Raw genomic sequence first — 20879 nt, 5'->3', positions numbered from 1 at the left:
TCACAAAAGTAAGAGGAACGTGTTTTACTCAAAAAATATTTAATAGTTTTGTTTAAAAGTAGAAATTAAAGAATTAATTGCTTAAAGTTTAATAAATATCTTAATATCTTAACAAATCAACAAAAATACAAGAATTTAACTCATGAGCATGTTTAAAATATATGTAATAATAAATTAATTTGAAAATATTCAAATATTGAAATATGTGTAAAATAACATATTTCGATATAAGATACTTTTTCAAAGTGATACTTTTTTTAAATAAATATTAGTATTTAATACTTACGAAACAAATCCTTTCGAACCAAATTTCTAGCACACAATACTGCAAGAAAAGAATAGAAAGAAATTAAAGTAAAATTGTTATATAAATTAAAAACCAACATTCTTTTGAGACTGATTGATTGATTCAATTGATCATGATTGCAAAGTGGAGGTTATTTAAAAGAAATTTTATTTTGTACAGGCAGTTTGAAAAAGAGATGTTATTAAGCTGCAATAAGTATTTTCAGATGAGCATAAAGTAGAGTTTAAATTATTTAAATTTGTTTATGTTCGAAAAATTCGAAATTAAGTTCGAATTTTCGAACATAGCAAAAAATGTTCAAAATTTAAACCTAAACCTAAAAGTAATCGAACTTAATAAAAAAAAATTTTTAACAACTTTAACAAGTTTCGAAATTTGAAAAACTTTGAAAAACTTTGAAAATCTAATAAAATTTTAATTTTTTCTATTTTGTATTTAGACCTCAAAATAATAAATTTTCAAAAAATGTTCAAAAAAATTAAAATTAGAGTTCGAACTCGAATTTGAACAATATTTACGAATTTCGAAATAACAAAACTCATAAAATATTGTAATTTTAGTCAGTTATATTATTATTTCTAAAGTAGAGTTCAAAATATGAAAATTTTTATTTTTTTGAAAAATTCGAAATTAAGTTCGAATTTTCAAAATGTTCAAAATTTAAACCTAAACCTAAAAGTAATCGAACTTAATAAAAAAAATTTAATTTTAACAACTTTAAAGAGTTTCGAAATTTGAAAAACTTTGAAAATCTATAAAATTTTAATTTTTTCTATTTTGTATTTTTGAGGTCTAAATAATTAATTTTCAATATATTCGAAAAATTTAAAATTAAATTCGAAATCGAATTTAAACAATATTTACGAATTTCGAAATAAAGTTTTGTTATACAGTGGTTGACAAAACAATGGAAACTTTTCCAAATATTTCATTAGTGGCCTAAAATTTGAAATAATTTTTTAAAAAATTTTAACATTTTTGTAGTATTTTATTTGTATACTTTTATTAACTTAATTTAACAAAAAACAAAGGACATAATTAATTAAATTCTAAAAATGAGAAAACAAAAGTAAAAGATTTCTTTATTACGGCATTGACAAAACAATGGAAACTTAGGTATTATTTTAACAAATATGGTCTAAACTTTGCAATAACTCAATATTTTGTTGGGTATCCCTTATTTTTTATAACTGCTACACATCGACGATTCATGAACCAATTAAAGAGCCATTCCCTTATAACCGCCTCCGATAAATCTTCCTTCCTGGTGTAATTTTGGGTCCTTATTTTACGATCTACAATTTACCATAGATTTTCTATGGGATTCAAATCTGGCGATTGGGCAGGCCACTTAAAAACACGTACCTCGTTGGATTGTAACCACTCGATTACAACACTAGAGGTGTGTTTCGGGTCGTTGTCGTGTTGGAATCTCCAAACTAGGGGCATATTTTCCTCAGCGTATGGATACATAACATCGTTTAATATGGTTCTGTATCCTATACCTGTCATGGTATCTTTTATAATATGAATTGGGCCCATATATTGCCCTGAAAAACATCCCCATACCATAATATTGCCACCGCCAAACTTTACAGTCTTATGTGTGTACTTTGGATATAATCTTTTTCCCTTTGGTCGTCTTACAAATGTTCTCCCATCACTGCCTCTTAAATTGTATTTGGATTCGCCGGAAAAGAGGACAGTATTCCATTTCTGTATCGACCAGTTTAAATGATCCCTGGCAAATTGTAGACGAGCAGAACGGTTCTTTTTAGAAATTAGTGTGTTTTTCACAGGACGATAGCATCCAAGACCAGCCTCATTTGCCCTGCGACTAACTGTTCGGGTACTTATTTCTAATTTTAGGCTATTAACAACCTCTCGAGGAGTTATTTTTGGGAATTTCTTGAACTCTCTCGCTATTAAATTATCTTGTCTAGGATTAGTCTTACGAGGTCTTCCACCTAAATGTTGAGTTTTTACAGAATCGGTCTCACGAAATTTCTTTATAATTTTTGAAACTTCTGATTTATTTATTGAATATTTGTCACAGATACTTTTTTGTTTTAAACCAGCTTTAAAATCGTTAATTATTTTATTTGTTAAGTCTTCACAAATTTTAACTTTAGCCATTTGAAAAAAGCAATTAAAGGTTGGTCAGACGGCATGTATTGCTTGTGTTTTGTGCCATGTATTGGGACATTTTTCCACATGTAAACATATACATACCGTGTGATCCATATGAAACTTTGTGTATGTAAAATACGTGTATTACTCGTGATATTTTTGGCAATTAGAGCATGTTCTATTTTCGTGTGTATAACAGTGTTGTATTTTGAAAAACAACACTGTGTGAGTGCAAAATAAAAAAAAAACAAATAAAAAAGAGTAAAGAAAAATCATAATAAAATAAGTTTCATTGCATTAAATATATTTATTGTGATTTAAAAATGTTTTAAATAAATATATTGTTAAAAACAATAAACATATAAACTTATAGAGGTTATGTCACATGCAATTACATATATGTATACGTTTGAACGTGGAAATTATGAATCGTATGTATAATGTGAATTATGACATACACATGGAATTCCATATGTATCGAATACATGTCCCAATACACAAGCAATACATGCCGTCTGACCTCCCTATTAAAGCGATGAACTTAGAAAAAGAAATTGTGAAAAATTACAAGAATTTAAAAATAAAATAACTGTAAACAGGATGCTTTTTACATCGTTCTTTTAAATATTATTTTCGTTTTACACTTCTTTCTTGCAGAAGTTTAAAAGTTTCCATTGTTTTGTCAGTAGCGAAATAGTGAATATTTTTAATTTTGTTCCCTTTTTTCAGAATATAATTAATTATGTTGTTTTTTTTTCAATAAATTTATATAAATAAAACTAAACAAGTAAAATACTAAAAAAAAAAAATTTTATTTTAAAAAAATATTTTTAATTTTGGGCTACATATGGAATATTTGGAAAAGTTTCCATTGTTTTGTCAACCACTGTATGTATGAAAAATTCAATATTGAAATCTTCAGATCTACAGCCTTAACACATTGACTGCCAAGGCACTTTCAGCAAATAAGATGCTGGGGGCCACAGAATTTTCTTTGCGTAATCAGATTTTTTTACGAAATGGCGAAAAGGAATTTTTTATGGGATACTGAGTTAGAAAAAATACTCAGTACAAGTTCAGAAAGTGATGAAGAATGTGAAGATTACAGTTTTGATGAGGAACTTCCAGACAACATTGAAAAAATTCTTATAATCCAGCACTATTGTCTGACATGGCTAGAGAGAATAAAAGTCTTGTCGGACATATGTGTCCGACGTGGCGTAAACCGCATAGTGCAGTGTCACACATATGTGTCCGACGTGGCAGTCAATGTGTTAAATAATATCTTGAGTTTAAAATTCTTTGCAAATCCAACAAATTAAAAAAATAGTTTTCACAACTATTTATTTGCCAATCAATCACGCTCTTTAACAATTAGCTGCAGCATAAACATAAACTTACTTGTTATACGAATTTTGTGTGCTCCATTGCGTCGGGGATATTCCAACTTATTCATAATTTAAATAAAAATAAAATACAATTTTATACACAAAAAAAAACAAAAAAAAAAATTTTAAATAAAGAAAGAAAATATAGACAAATTTTCGGTAACGTTGCAGTTTAAAACATATTTGTTGCCTTTTTGTTGTTGGTTGGTGTTGTTGTTGTAGATGTTATTACACAATGATAATTAATATAAAATATATTTCTATAAAAACAAGAAATTCTTTTTATATTGTATTAAATATTACAATTTGTGTCAGGCAGGCAGGCATTAACAGCTTTAACATATTTGCAGTGAAACTGTAATGAGAGAAAAAACACACAGAAAATTAAATAAAATTTAATAATTTTGAAATTACAAGCTAAGAATATTTAAAATGAACATAAATAAGTTAATTATTATACATAATTTATTTTTAAAATTCTTTATCTCTCAAGGCCTGCAACCTAAAAGAATTTCAATAAGCAGCCACCAACAGAGATAAAGTGATAAAGTAGAAGTTTTGTAAATGTAAAAAAACTACTCACAATTGTTTTAAATTATTTTTTTATTACACAATGACAAAAATTATTATAATCACACATATGTATGCTTTTAAACTAAAGGGTGGGTGATTGACTTCTAAAAAATGTATAAAACGTTGTTCTCTTTTAGAACTATGCATGATCATTATATGGTATGATCAGTAAAATGTTACACTGGTGGTTGGTTTTTTTATTATTACTATTATTACTCTTCATGTTTACTCATGTCGTATATTTTTACTATAATCTTAATAGGAAACACTTGTCATTATTTGTTAAACTAGGCGACAAAAATTATACAATTTTATGATTCAGTATTCAGTTTTATATAAAGTAAATGTGCGTATAGATAATTTAAATAGACAACTAACTAATTTAATAAGTTTTAATAATTTAAAGCATAGAATGAAAAATTGTTTATATAAATGACAAAAAAATTTCTGTTCAAAAATATTTTGTTGAAAATTAGCTAAAATGTATCAGTTTGACATTTGTTGTTTGAAAAATTTGTTGAATTCTATCTGATATACAGTGAATGACAATACAATGGAAACTTTTTGTTCTTCGTTCGTGCAGAAAACATAGGTTCCATCTCCTATTATTGGAACTACAGTATGAAGCACCATAGTCCCACCAATTTTCAAAGATTCAACAGACAATGCAATAAAAATCAAACCTGTTTTAAATTTTTTATTCAATTGACCCCCATTAACACGAAGCCCGCTTATATTTTAATAGTTATACTGTCGGTTAAAAATATTTTTCTATTAAAAATTGTCAGTTTAACTATTTGTTAATACATAACCAGACTTCGTGTTACTGTTGGCGAGCAGTTTAAAGAAAGCTTGCTTATATTTAGCCCAATTATGAATAAAAAATTCCGCGGGAGTTTGTTTCCCGGAAGTTTTTCCCCACTGAATTTAAATAGAAAACAATGAGAAAAGGGGAAACTCCCGGGGAATTTTTATTCATTCACCCCTATCGGCAATAAAATGTGAAATTTTGTTCCCATGAAATATCCATTTCCCTCGAAGGGAAAATTGCTATCGTGATATTCCCATGAACTTTTCATTCACAATAGTTAATTTTGTTCGTAACAGCTGTTTATTGCTTACAAAATTCCATCTAAAAATTTCACAACAAGGGGAATTTTTTCACGTGAACAAAGATGATGAACGAAAAAAGGAAAATATTTCATGTGGAATATTGATTCGCGATAAGGGTGATAATTGGGCTGATTAAGCTAAAGATTTTAGAAGTTTTTACCCTTTTAGTGATCGAATTTCAAAATTACAATTAGAATTACTAAACAAACTATTTTTGAATTACAAAACATTTATTTTAATAGATATCCCACTCGCATCCTACTAAGCTTTATTCCGAGCAAACAAAAAATAAAAAAGGCTCCATTTTGAAAAAAAATCGAAAAACTTTTTTAATTTTTAAAAAAAAGTCAAAAATTTTATGTCTTGAGTTACAAAACATTTATTTTGATAGATATCAAACTCGAATCGCACTAAGCGACCAAAAAGCTTTTAAAGCTAGTTTTTAATTGCAAAAAAAAAAACAAATATTTTGAATTTTTTTCGAAAGATTGACAAAACAATGGAAACTTTTCCAAATATTCCATATTCCATCTTTAATTTGAGAAAGTGCAGCTGAAGAAAACCAACTGCTCACCAAAGCTTATGGTGAATATGTTCTATCGGTTTCAACGTGCAATAGATGGTTGGTTTGTGCGGTTCAGAAGTGGTGATTTTGACATGGATGATAAAACAGTTTGAATTGGATGCATTACTCCATGAAGATTGTTGTAAAAATCATTGGGAGCTACTCAGGCATCAGACGAATATAAAGTGAATGCTATAAATTACTTGCTATGAAAAATGGATCCATTACGATAAACCAAAGCCTAAGATATCGTATGTGAATTCCTGATCATCACAGGAAACTTTTACCGAACGCATTCGTGATTCGTTTGAAGTGAGCATTGGTCCAAAAACGCCCAGATATGCGGCCATACATGAAACCGTAATATTCCATTATCACAACGCTCAGCTACATGTTGCAATACCTGTTAGAAAGTATTTAAATAGAATTCATTGGTTGGGAGGTTTTGCCTCAAATGCTTTATTGTCCAGATTATTTGTTTCGGTCGATGCTGTACAAAAGACAGCCTTGGTCACAGGACTATCACTTTGGAACAGGAGTATCCGATAACGGCTCGATTCGTTCTTAGTCTCAAAAGATGAGCAGTTCTTTTGGCTCGGAATTCATTTGTTGCCAGAAAGATGGGAAAAGGTCATAGCTATATTTTACAAATGTTTCTAAATAAAAGCTAAACATTTGAAAAAATCCCTCATTTTTAAGACATACACCCAATAATAGAGTTAGTAATTAGTTTACATTATCTGATTGGCTCAACATTTTTCTTTGGTCAACATAAGTGAAGAGAAATAAAATTTATTACAGGTTTATAAAAAAAAGTTTTGTATGGAAATTTAGTTTTATAAACTTTTTATGAAATTAGAATTGATTATGAATAATATATTCAAACATACTTCAAAAGTACGTTTTCATTCTGATTGAAATTTGCATATATCACAGGGTTTCGAGATATATTCGCGTTTAATGAATTTTCATATATGGTCCTCACAAAATCCAGCAGTATAATTTCTGTCTTCCTAAAACTAATTTCTGTTAAATTTTTTACCGATATAATGTATGCGGAATAAAATTGCAACAAAACAGAAAACGCTATATTTGTTTCCAACTTTAAACCAAATAATGAATAGTATAGCACATTGTATTAATTTAACGTAAAATAATTCAAATCAAATTCCAAAAAAGTCAAAATTTGCAATTTACATCTGATTGATTGAGATCCATATACAGTGGTTGACAAAACAATGTAAACTTTTCCAAATATTCCATATGCAGCCCAAAATTTAAAATATTTTTTTAAAATAAATTTTTTTTTTTAGTATTTTACTTGTATAGTTTTATTTATACAAATTAACTGAAAAACAAACAACATAATTAATTATATTCTGAAAAAAGGCAACAAAATTAAAAATATTCACTATTTCGCTACTGACAAAACAATGGAAACTTTTAAACTTCTGCAAGAAAGAAGTGTAAAACGAAAATAATATTTAAAAGAACGATGTAAAAAGCATCCTGTTTAAAGTTATTTTATTTTTAAATTCTGGTAATTTTTTACAATTTCTTTTTCTAAGTTTTTCGCATAATTGCTTTTTTCAAAGTTAACGAAAATGGCTATAGTTAAGATTTGTGAAGACCTAAAAAATAAAATAATTAATGATTTTAAAGCTGGTTTAAAACAAAAAATTATCTGTGACAAATATTCAATAAATAAATCAGCGGTTTCAAAAATTATAAAGAAATTTCGTGAGACCGGTTCTGTAAAAACTCAACATTTAGGTGGAAGACCTCGTAAGACTACTCCTAGACAAGATAATTTAATAGCGAGAGAGTTCAAGAAATTACCAAAAATAACTCCTCGAGAGGTTGTTAATAGCCTAAAATTAGAAATAAGTACGCGAACAGTTAGTCGCAGGGCAAATGAAAAAACCAATCATTTCTAAAAAGAACCGTTCTGCTCGTCTACAATTTGCCAGGGATCATTTAAACTGGTCGATACAGAAATGGAATACTGTCCCATTTTCCGACGAATCCAAATACAATTTAAGAGGTAGTAATGAGAGAACATTTGTAAGACGACTAAAGGGAAAAAGATTAGATCCAAAGTACACAAATAAGACTGTAAAGTTTGGCGATGGCAATATTATGGTATGGAGATGTTTTTCAGGGCAAGGTATAGGCCCAATTCATATTATAAAAGATACCATTACAGGTATAGGATACAGAACCATATTAAACGATGTTATGTATCCATACGCTGAGGAAAATATGTCCCTAGTTTGGAGATTCCAACACGACAACGAATCGAAAAACACCTCTAGGGTTGTAACCGAGTGGTTACAATCCAACGAGGTACGTGGTTTGAAGTGGCCTGCCCAATCGCGAGATCTGAATCCCATAGAAAATCTATGGGAAATTGTAGATCGTAAAATAAGGACCCAAAATTACACCAGGAAGGTAGATTTATCGGAGGCGGTTATAAGGGAATGGCAAAATATTTCAAAGGAGACCATTGACTCTTTCACCCCTATCGCGAATCAACATTTCACATGAAATATTATCCCTTTTCCCATTGATGAACGAGAGTTCAACTCTGTTCACGTGAAAAAATTCCCCATGTTGTGAAATTTTTAGATGAAATTTTGTAAACAATAGACAGCTGTTACGAACAAAATCAACTATTATGAATGAAAAGTTTAGGGGAATATCATGATAGCAATTTTCCCTTCGAGGGAAATGGATATTTCATGGGAACATAAATTTCACATGTTTTTCATGATAGGGGTGTTTAATTGGTTCAATGCATCGTCGATGTGTAGCAGTTATAAAAAATAAGGGATACCCAACAAAATATTGAGTTATTGCTAAGTTTAGACCATATTTGTTAAAATAATACCTAAGTTTCCATTGTTTTGTTTTGTTTTGCCGTAATAAAGAAATCTTTTAATTTTGTTTTTTCATTTTTAAAATTTAATTAATTATGTCCTTTGTTTTTTGTTAAATTAAGTTAATAAAAGTATACAAATAAAATACTACAAAAATTTTAAAAATTTTTAAAAAATTGTTTCAGATTTTAGGCCACTAATGAAATATTTGGAAAAGTTTTCATTGTTTTATCAACCACTGTATATAGTCCTTGTTAGGTTTCTATTTAAATTTGGAATAATCGGCCTGCAAATGGCTCAGATAAAAGCAAAAACCACGACTTGGTATCTCGATTTTTTACTTATTTTTATTTATATCTGGTTTACTAAGCCATTTAAATAGACAATATGGATATCTAATAATAAAGTATTAGATGACCGCATAACTTTTAAAATCTCTGTTATATTTGTAGTAGACTTGGGTAGTACATGAACGAACTAGTTTAATTGAACGATTCACATGATTGAACTAAATGAACTAGTTCAAATCTTTTCGCTCACTTAAGTTATATTTTTGAAATATGAACTAAAATGATACAAACGTACGCACTGAAATGAACAAAAATTTTATATAAACATACATTTTTGAACTATGAATTTAAATAAGCGGTAATTAAATTGATCACCGGCTTCGCAAAAAATACTTTAATTGACAGCCGTCTACGATTGGGTGGAAGGGTTTTAAACATATTCAATGTTGGTATACCTAATTGATTATCAAAATTATTTTATATTATATAACCGATATTTAAAGTGGGAAATATATATCTGCCGAACAAAAATTATATACCTATTGCCATGTTGGGCATTGAAAAATTTACCTCTGGTATAAATTTGGTTGAGATCGGGAGTGCTGCCCATAAAATTGAGTTTAGTTAAAGTTAATGTGTAACAGGGATTCTCGTATAGAGAATTCAATTTAAAAAAATTCAAGGAATTTTATTTCTGCACTAGTCTGAACTGGTTTCAATCCTTACGTGAATAGAATAAAACGAAATTTATTTATAGTAGTTAAACAAAATATTCTTGTTTTTATCTTTAAAAACTTAATTTTAAATTACATTTTATGTCACATTTTGCAATTTATCGACCTTTCAATTGTTTCCAACAAAAAAAATGTTACACCTAATTTTTGTGCAGGTCGTTTTTTTGGAACTTGCACTTATATGTCTTGCAATTGCAACAATGTCTTGCAATTACTTGGGTAATTTCGTTATTTTTTTAGAAATCATTTAATTGTTTCTTGTTATACTTACATTTTGCATATTTATATTGTAAGTGCTGGTGTTAGTGGTGGTGGTATCTTTTAAAAATAATTAAAATAAATTGTGTTTTGCTATTTTGCATCCGTTTTATCACTTCTTCTCTTTTGCACTGTTATTATTACTACATTTTTTATATTGCTGCTTCTTCTTGTGGTTGTTGTTGTTGTATTTCAATTTTCATACACACACAGTGGCACACACTATTCTTTAACATATTTATTGGTTTCTTTCTTTTGCAAACAATTCACGCCTTAATTTTTATTTTTTTTTATTATTTTTACATTCACTAAACAAAAAATTAAGTATTTAATTTATTCGGTTTACTTTTATTTAAGTATTATTTGCATAAATAATTTTATTTATTGACCACAATAAACACAAGGGTATTTTTGTATTTTTATATCTGTCTGATTTTTTAGACCACGGCGATGATTTTTTCTTCTATTTTTTTTTTGATATTCTACTTTTGCACTGACGGCAGAACCCTACAAATTTTTTTTTTGTTTTAATTTTTTAATCAAATAATATACAAATATTATATATTATTTGTGGTTTAGCTAAAAGCTTTTGTTAACTTTAATAATTTAGGTTACTTTAAGTAATTGCAATTAATTATAGCAAGTTAATTTGTTAAAATAACTTGTTAAATGCGTTCAACACCACCAAACTTCCGCCATATTGGAAAAAAATTATTTGACAAAAAGAATCTGCAGTGTTACCCAGTTGTTTCAACTGTCAATTTATGACTGATTTACTAATTTAAAAAATGGTGCCAGATTGTTGAATTTTATCCGGCTCATCTGGCGAACGTCAAACACAATACACACACACCGTGCATTTCTTATGGAACAGATTGATTTGAAGACCCCTATTTATCAAAAACTCAATATAAAAAAGGATTTGGTCATATCAGCAGCTCAAGACGTAAGCAGCGCAGTGGCATCGGCTGACAGTATTGCCAGTATTTCATACTAGAATAACAACAACATATGGCAGCTTTTTGATTATAAAAAATTACACTTACTATTGTGAATTGTTTGCATGCAGTGTTACCAGATTTGATAAGCATTAGCGAAGAAATTTTTAAATTTTGAAGATAAATTTTGATATTTTGAACAAGCAATTTGAAGAATAGATATGAAAGCATGACTGACAGCCTGTATGCTGAAGTTATTTCATAAATTAAACGTTTATAAGATTTTATTTATATAGTTTTTTTAATAGTTTGTATTTTCATAATTTTTTCTGTTAATATTCATTCATATATTCTGTATTGTTGGCCTCAGACAAGGCCAAGGAACTTTAACGTTTTTTTGATTTTAATTATGAGAGTTATCAACACAAACAAAATTATTAAAATACAAACTTATCTTGATTTATGTCATAAAGTTTTAAATTATTGTATCGAGAATGTTTTTTTTTCTTTCAGTGTAGCGATAGCCAAATCAGCGATTTTGAAAATTCATATTCACAATTTTCTCCCCTAATTTTGACACTAACCCATTTTATCTGGCAACTCTGCACACACATTGTGCGCTAAATTTATAAAAATACAAACAAAACATAAACAACTTTTACACACTTCGCAACATAATTAAAGAAAATCTTTACTAAAAAAATGTCCATTACCGTAGAAATAAATAATAAACAATTAAATGCCACAGGTAACCAATTAAACCTACATTATTTACCCGCCAAAATCCAAGGAGATGGCCATGCTAATGTGGACACATATTTCCATCCTTATACGCACAAGGATCAGGGTGTTTTGAGTAATTCATTGCGCGGTTATCCTTTACAAGGTGAAGTTTTAAAAGTTCCTGAAGGCTATAATGGCTTAGTACTGCAGGAGACGCGTAAACCCTTAGATGAAGAGGCCGATAGGACGTTGCGCATAAAGGGAAGTTTTGAAGAGTTTACCTACTGGAATTATGATAAAATACCCTCGTTATCTGATGGTTATAAGCAGGCTCTACAAGTACTAAAGCTAGCTGATGTGGTGAGTTGGAGATTTGTTTTTATAGTTGAAGGAACAATTTTTATTTATTTTCTTGTTCTAGTTGTCGGAGCCCTGCTCAGAGGAGGATGTTCTAAAGGAAATGGAGGAGTATAAGGCTAAAGCTGATAAAAAAGAAAAGTAGTTTAAGTTTTAGATTGTAGGAATACTTAAAAAAATACATAATAAAATAGATTATATGGTAAATACTTAAGAAAATTCTGACTTGCTTGAAGGTTTAAAACTGGAAATTATTTTAATGGCCAAAAATTCCCTAATAGAAATATAACATCCCAGGAACTGGCTCTTAAGAACCGTTGCGGAGCTATGATTTATCAATATAGCTTACTAAAGAGTGAAGTGGCATCGGAATTGACTTGAAATGTGGCCTATCGGACTTCACTTATTCCAATGGATTTGTGGACCATCACTTTTGAAGTATCAATTTCTCTTGTCATTGACCTCGATACAGAATCTCCAGATTAGAAAATTGTATAGTTTAAGCTGTTACAACAACACCAACAATTTCAGATGTAGATAATAGTCATTCCTAAGCGAGTGTCAATGATTCAAAAGTTTTTAGTTTATCATCCTTTTACCAGAAGGATGATAAACTAAATGGTATAAAATCAATTCTTTCGCAATCGACTGATCTCAGAGTAACTTTTGACTATCTGCAAGACTTACGTTTCGCGCTCTTCAACTGATTCTAAAATTTATTCACCGATAACTTATATCGTCAGTATATTATTGGTTTGATCCACGACCATTTGTTAATATTTTTATCATTATATCGTACAAAAGAGTGAAGTGACAATGCAATTGACTTGAGGTGTGGCCAATCCTAAGCAAGTGTCAATGATTGTTTCAAAAGTATTTAGCCAGAAGGATGATAAACTAAATGGTATAAAATCCATTCATTCGAAATCGACTGATCTCGGACTATATGCAAGTCTTACGTTTCGCGCTCCTCAACTGATTCTAAAATTTATTCACCGATATCTTATACATATATCGAGCAGTATTACTTTTTATACCCTTCACCATGAATGGCAAGGTTATAAATAAGTTTGTCATTTCGTTTAAAATTTCCACATGTTTAGCTAATTAATAAACAAAATTACCACAACAGACTACAGAATCCATAACACCCAGAAAATGAACCTTTTAGTGCGGTTTACACGCTGGTGGCATCATCAAACCGGGTTACGGTCAATGCAGATCAAGGCCTGTCACACATTTTATTCGGAATGGTTTCAATTCCCTATTTTTTATTCCGATCGATTTCGTTTTCGGTTCTTCAGAGTCCGTGTAATTTATTAAATCCAAAAATATTTAATAATTCTATCAGCCCAATTATGAATAGAAATTCCCCGGGAGTTTTTTTCCCTTTTCCCATTTTTCCTATTCAAATTCAATAGGAAAAAACTCCCGCGGAATTTTTTATTCATAATTGGGCTGTATATCTCTGATTTTAATTTGACCGTGTTTTTTATATTAAAACAACAGCGATATTTTTGGTAGAGAAATTGATTAAACATTTTAGAAAAGTAAATAGTTACAATGAAATATCAATTCCACTTTGAAAACTGAAAGTGGTTTCATTCCGAAAGAAATTCTCGTTTTACTTTTTCTGAAGAAGCAAAATACGGAATTAATTCAACTTTCGATCGGAATGGAATTCTATGACATGCCTGAAGCAGAGCTGTAAATGAATCATTCTTTTTTGATTTTAATTCATTATGAATTAGCTAAATTTTGAATTAATTCATTGAATTGAAAAAATGAATTGAATGAAATTTGAATCAATTCAAACGAATTAAGCAGAAATGAATTTCAATTCATTTCTAATTCAAATGAATTTGTAAAAATGAGTTGCAATTCATTTACAATTCATTTGAATTGAATTGATTTTGAATTAATTCAAATGAATTAGAAAAAAGAATTAGCAATTCAAATGAATGACTCGAAAATGAGTTGCAATCAATCAAATTCAAGAGCAGATCTCTAGGGGGAATGAAAGATTTCTCCTACCAAAATGAAAATATCCAGTACAAAAATTGAAAAGCCTTGACATATGTATATACGCGCCTGATCAATGAAAACATGGTGTTTGGAGTTTATTTCTCAAAGAACTGATTTTTATTTTGAAATACGCTGAACGACAAAACATATTTAATATTCAAGAAGCAATTAATAATTTTTGAAATTTTGTGACCCACGACCACCCAACGACAAACTTTTTGCTAATGTTTATATTATATTTATTTCAAAAAAATAAAACTATCTTCCAAAAATAATCAAAAATCAGGAAAAATAACAATGTAGTTCAAAACACAATTGAGTTTCATAAATAAGGCTAATTCGATTTAATTAGAATGCATTTGGAAATGAATTGCTAATTTTTTTCTAATTCATTTGAATTAATTCAAAATCAATTCAATTCAAATGAATTGTAAATGAATTGAATTAATTCAAAATCAATTCAATTCATTTGAATTGGAAACGAATTGCAATTCATTTTTACCAAATTCATTTGAATTAATTCAAAATCAATTCAATTCATTTGAATTAGAAACGAATTGCAATTCATTTTTACCAAATTCATTTGAATTGACTCAAATTTCATTCAATTCATTTTTTTGTGTGAATGATTCGCGAATTAATTCAAAAATGAGTGATTCATTTACAGCTCTGGCCTGAAGCCATGCTGTCTATCCGTCTGTATGTTGAAATCAACTTTCCGTTGCCCCCGAAATAACTTACAAACATGATTGATACATCAATATATCGGGAATTCTTCCGGCTCGCTTGCTATTTAAATTCGGAAAAATCGGCCCACAAATGGCTGAGATATAAGGAAAAATACCGGGACAACATCGATTTTTGGCCTATTTTTGATCTATATCTGGATTACTAAGTCATTAATATAGACAATATGGATATCTAATGATAGATACTTCAAAGTACATTGCAACGATGTATATAAGGTTATAGTAATTTGGACCTAGGTCAAAATCGGGAGAACATTTTTTTAACAATAAATTTTTAATAATAAAATTTAAAAAAAAAATTTGGAAAAAATTTATTTTCAAAAACAATTTCGAAAAAAAAATTTATTTTCAAAAACAATTTTGAAATATTTTTTTTAAATTTTGTATTTTAAACTATAATTTGGTGAACGGTATTTTTTTAAATAATAAAATTAAAAAAAAAAATTAAAAAACAATTTCGAAAAAAAATATTTATTTTCAAAAACAATTTTGAAATTTTTTTTTTTTAAATTTTGTATTATTTGGTGAACGGTATATATAATTGTTACAGCCGAATATAGCTCTCTTACTTGTTATTTTATAAAATAACAGCATGCCACGCCCACAATAACCAATATTTGATCTAATTTTTTGGATACATTCAATATGATTCCTATTGAATGGCATTAAATCGGTGTTAACAAAAAATTTTACTTTTGACCGATGAAATTATGTTGTGAGCCACCAACGGCGGCCATTTTCAAGCCAAACAAATTTCGTTGGCGGCGGCTTTTAAAATTAATCGTCGGCTCAGCTGGCCGGCATCTGCCCCCTTTCCAACTCCAATTTCAAAATAAAACTTCATTTGTGTGTTGTTTTGTTTTTTGTGGGTTTTTTATTTCAGATTCACCACCGTTTTCTAAACTTTATGACAATGATGACAAAAATTATAACAATTTCTTTAAAAAATTTACATGTATTGCTAAAATTTTCAGCTTGTCATAAAGTTTAGAATACGGGGGTAAAATACTGAATTATTAGTTTTATTATTTGTTTTAATTACATATTTCTTTGTTGGTTTGTTATTTCATTTTATGTAGGTTTTGCAAATTTTGTAAATCCTGTTTTTCAATCCTGTTTACTTTGCTGTGCAAGCAAAAATGGTATGAGTAGAGTTCGTATTAGTTAGTTAGTAGTTAGAGGATTTTCAAATTTAATTGGAAAATATTTTATATTTATATATATATATGATGTTAATATGTTTTCTGTTATTATTATTAGTATTTTGTTTTGTACTTATTTAAATAAAGGGGTTTGTTTGTTTGTTTTTTTGTATTTTATGTTTTAATGTTATTATTATTATTATTAATTTGTTTGTACTTAATTTAGAAATTATGGTTTATTTGGTTTGTTATTATTATTATTATTACTTTTATTATGTTTTTTAAAAAATAATAATACTTTTTTTATATGATTATTTGTGATTTTTTTAAAGTATTTTAGGTTTTTAATAATTTTTAAATATTTTTCCCAATAATTTTAAGTTTAAGAAAAGAAAAAATTTTGTTTATATATATTATACTTAATCAACAACCTTTTAAACTTAACTGGCTATATTTAAATAGTTATATTATTTTAATTAATTAATAATTAGGGTATTTATTTGTTTGTTTGTTTTTTATGTTGTTTTACTTATTTATAAAACAAAACCTAAGGTATGTTATATTTATTAAAGTTATTTTGTTTAGTAATTTTGTTTTTCTTACAAAATTATTAATTAAAATTAAAAATAAATTTAGTTAATAAAAAGAAAATGTGTGTTTTATTAAGCAGTAGTAGTTTGTTAAGTTTAGGGTTTTTTTATTTATTATTATTATAATTATTAATCTAAGCTTTATTTGTAATAAATATTTAGGGGTTTTTTATATTGAAAACAAATAACTTACTATATATTTTTATGTATTTTGTTTAATATATTGTTTAATCTAAAGATTATATTACAAATACGTTGAATATTTCTTTTTTAACACATAAATTTTATTTATTTATTTTGTTATATATTTCAATCAATGTAGTTTTCCTTTTGTTTCCTTTTTTTGGTAAAAATTAATAACTTTTTGTGGTTTATTTATATAGTTCAATAAAAACAATTTCTGGTTTTTTCCAAAAAAAAATTCACAATTTTAAGTAATTATCCGGTTTTATAAAATGTTTTACAAACAAAAAGTTAAGGTTTTGATTCAGAAACATAAAATTAAAACAATTTTCAAATTTTTGTATGGAAATCTTTCAGTTTTGAAATAATTTTTGAAATTTTTTGTTTCTTTCATGTTTCCGAATCACACCCAAAGGCCTGTTTTAGAAACTCAAAATTTTTTTTTTTTAAAATTTGTATGCAAATCATTTGCAGCTATATAAAAAACTTTATAAAAACATAAACTTTGAAAATTATAAATATGGAAAAGTTTTCATTTGCCACAAACAATTTCTATAAAATTTTTTTTTTTGCTAAAATCAAGCCTAAATTTTGAATATTTTACACACTTTGAGCCCTAAAGTGAATAAACTATTGTTTTATTAATATACAATTAGTAAGAAATTGCAAATTTTATTTCTTTAACCTAAAAAATACACAGAAATTGTTTTTATAATCCATAATCCATTATAACCTACAAAATTATTTTTTATTTTACCTTTTTTAAAGAATGTTTAATATCAATTTTCAAATTTTATTTTGTTTCTGTCTGTTTATGTATATATTTAAATGTTTTAGTTAAATCTGGTGCTTGTTTTATTAAATTAAATTATGTATAAATAAAAATAAATTATAAAACAAAATTAATCTTATTATAATAATAATGTATATAAAAAACTTTTTATTAAAATTAATTGTATAAAAAATAAATCACATTAATTTTTATTAAGAGTATAAAAAAAATATACCATGAAAGAAAGAAAAAAAATGCTGGCAAAAAGGTCTGGGTTAAAAAAGAGAATGTTTAAGAAAAAGTCAACAAAAATCCAAAATTACTTCTTAAATTTTAATTAAAAATTAAAGAATATTAATACACTTGTACAAAATAGTTTGAATAACACATTAATTGAAAATTATTTTATAAATTATGAAAAAATTTGAGGTTATGTTGCCTAAAATTTTATTTTTTTTAAAACATTTTTCCAAAAATTCAGTAAATCTTAAAACTTAAACTTCGAAACTTTGAAAATTAAAAAAGAATATTAACACACATGGAGAAAAAGTTTAAATACATTAATAGAAGTTTATTTTATAAATTTGTTTACATAACCTAAAAATTATGAAATAAATTGAGGTTATGTTGAATTAAATCAAAGAAATCTACCATAAATTCACTAAATCTTTATAGAAAATAAAAGAAATCTTTTAAAAGAACCTTTGAAAATCAAAAACCTACCCTTTAATTCCTGTTTATTCAAAAAATTTTACATCGTAACCTCAAAATAATGATATAATTGAGGTTATGTTGAATTAAATCAAAGAAAACCAAAGAAATCTCTCAAATAGTCATCGAAATTATTAAGAAATAATACAACACATGGAGAAAATGTTTAAATCAGACATTAATTGAAGTTTATTTTATAAATTATTTTACATAACCTTAAAATTATGAAACAAATAAAGGTTATGTTGCCTAAAATTAGAATTTTTTAAACATTTTAGCTTAAATTCAGTAAATCTTCATAGACAATAAGACATTTTTCAGAAAAACCATTGAAAATTAAAAACCTACACTTTAATTCTAGTTTATTTAACAATTTCTGCATCCTAACCTCAAAATTATGAAATAATTGAGGTTATGTTGTATTAAATCAAAGAAATCTTTCAAATAGACATCGAAATTATTAAGAAATAATACAACAAATGGAGAAAAAGTTTAAATAAGACATTATTTGAAGTTTATTTTATAAATTATTTTACATAACCTAAAAATTATGAAACAAATTGAGGTTATGTTGCCAAAAATATAAATTTTTAAACATTTTACCATAAATTCATTAAATCTTTATAGGAAATAAAAGAAATCTTTCAGAAAAACCTTTGAAAATCAAAAAGCTATACTTTAATTCTAGTTTATTCAACAATTTCAGCATTCTAACCTTAAAATTATGAAATAATTGAGGTTATGTTGAATTAGTTGAACAACACATAAACATTATACCATAAATTCATTAAATCTTTATAGAAAATAAAATAAATCTTTCAGAAAGACTTTGAAAATCAAAAACCTTTACTTTAATCTTAGTTTATTCAACAATTTCAGCATTCTAACCTCAAAATAATGATATAATTGAGGTGATGTTGCCTTAAAATAAATGTTTTAAACATTTCATAAAAAAAATCTTTTAAAAAACCTTTAGAAATCAAAAACCTACTTTCCCGAAGCAGACTGAAAATTAATCTGAAGAAATTCTAGATTTGATTCATACAGACTTGTGTGTTCCAATGAATGTGAAATCCTTTGGGCCATCGAAATATTTTTTGTCGTTTATAGATGACAAATCAAGACGAATTTGGATATACTTTTTTAAAACGAGTCTTACCATAAGGGAGGTTCATGTCAGGATAATGGAGCATGAAGAGCAGGTTAGGGTTTTAGATGTGGGCGGTCTTCTGGCATTGTCGAAAGACTCTATTGAAGAATCGAGTACCATTCAAAAGTTCGAGGTGATGGCTCTGCTCTCTGACGAAGAACTAGATTTCATTGTGAACTAGATATCTACTAATAGTCAGGAGTCAGAAGGATCACCTCGCACCGATGCAGACAAGGCTATCCAAAACATGGCATTTTGGGAGGCAAGCTTGTTCGGCAGGTCGCCGTGGAGGAGTTGCCAAGTACATCACCACGTGATATATTTGAATACCAGCCGAACGAAGGAAGAGAAAGCTATGAGCGGAACCCGAAAATATCTAGTTTATCTAAGAGATGGAGAAGAGAGATCCGGCTTCGTTAACCTTAAAGGAGAAGTATCTTCTCAATAAGAATCGGCAGGATGTCACAAATTTCGAAGGTATTTTAAGATCCTGTAGCTGCAGTTTTGGGTTGATCATCTTCTGGGAAGTGTCATACAGATGCTGACGTTGACCAGGCAAGCACTCGTAAGGGTGCAGGGTCGACGACCTCATCAGCATGTCGCTTAGGTGTAAATAAGAACGTTGCTGCTCCAACTTCTGAAGCGCTCAGGGCTTCGGCAAGATCCATATCAATGTGACCTTAACCTTAGGCTATGTTGAATTAAAAATATAATGTATTAACAAATTTTACATTTCAATAGGTCAATAAGCAAGACATGCCAAAAATCTATAAAATTTTCTCAATAAGTTGCAAAATTATGAAAAAACCTTTGGAGAACCTTAGGAATCATGTAGCATTAACCTCAAAATCAAGAAAAAATTTAGGTTATGTTGAATTAAAAAGTTAATTCATAAAAATGTTTAAGCATTTTAATAAACTAATATAGAAAATTTAAAAAATCTTTAAAATTATCTCAATGAACTTCAAAAATTAAGAATACCTGAAAAATTGAGGTTATGTTGAATTTAAAAGATAATTCATTAATAAATTTTAGATTTCAATAGTCCAATGTCTTAATAAAGTTGCAAAATTAAGAAAAAAAACCTTAGGGGAATTGTAAAAGAAAACTAAATATTAGAAACAAGGCCAATCATGTAGCCTTAACCTTAAAATAAAGATCAAATTTAGGTTATGTTGAATTAAAATAATAATTCATTAAAAAATTTTAGATTTCAATAAGCCAATGTCTGAATGAAGAAAAAACCTTAGGGGAATTGTAAAAGAAAACTAAATATTAGGAACAAGTCATATCATGTAGAAT

At 27.6% G+C, this 20879-nt stretch overlaps 2 protein-coding genes across 2 annotated transcripts in view; one reads left to right on the top strand and one right to left on the bottom strand.

Moving 5' to 3' along the window:
* Smurf (SMAD specific E3 ubiquitin protein ligase) overlaps positions 1-10975 on the bottom strand; it is a 51842-nt gene extending 40867 nt beyond the window's left edge. The window contains exons 1-3 of the mRNA XM_065514313.1: positions 10251-10975; positions 3839-4180; positions 287-325 (exon numbers count right to left, since the gene is read on the bottom strand). Of these exons, the coding sequence (XP_065370385.1) occupies positions 287-325; positions 3839-3893 (94 nt within the window). The 5' untranslated portion in view covers positions 3894-4180; positions 10251-10975. The remainder of the gene's footprint in view (positions 1-286; positions 326-3838; positions 4181-10250) is intronic.
* Positions 10976-11791: 816 nt separating this feature from the next.
* LOC135960711 (ribonuclease H2 subunit C) lies at positions 11792-12474 on the top strand. The gene is made up of 2 exons (XM_065512070.1): positions 11792-12258; positions 12320-12474. The coding sequence occupies exons 1-2, from the start codon at positions 11878-11880 to the stop codon at positions 12398-12400; spliced, it is 462 nt and encodes a 153-aa protein (XP_065368142.1). The 5' UTR covers positions 11792-11877; the 3' UTR covers positions 12401-12474.
* Positions 12475-20879: the final 8405 nt, after the last annotated feature.

The sequence above is a fragment of the Calliphora vicina genome, chromosome 5 (assembly GCF_958450345.1).
Source record: "Calliphora vicina chromosome 5, idCalVici1.1, whole genome shotgun sequence".
NCBI classification, from domain to species: domain Eukaryota; kingdom Metazoa; phylum Arthropoda; class Insecta; order Diptera; family Calliphoridae; genus Calliphora; species Calliphora vicina.
This window is presented reverse-complemented; position numbering and strand designations above follow the sequence as displayed.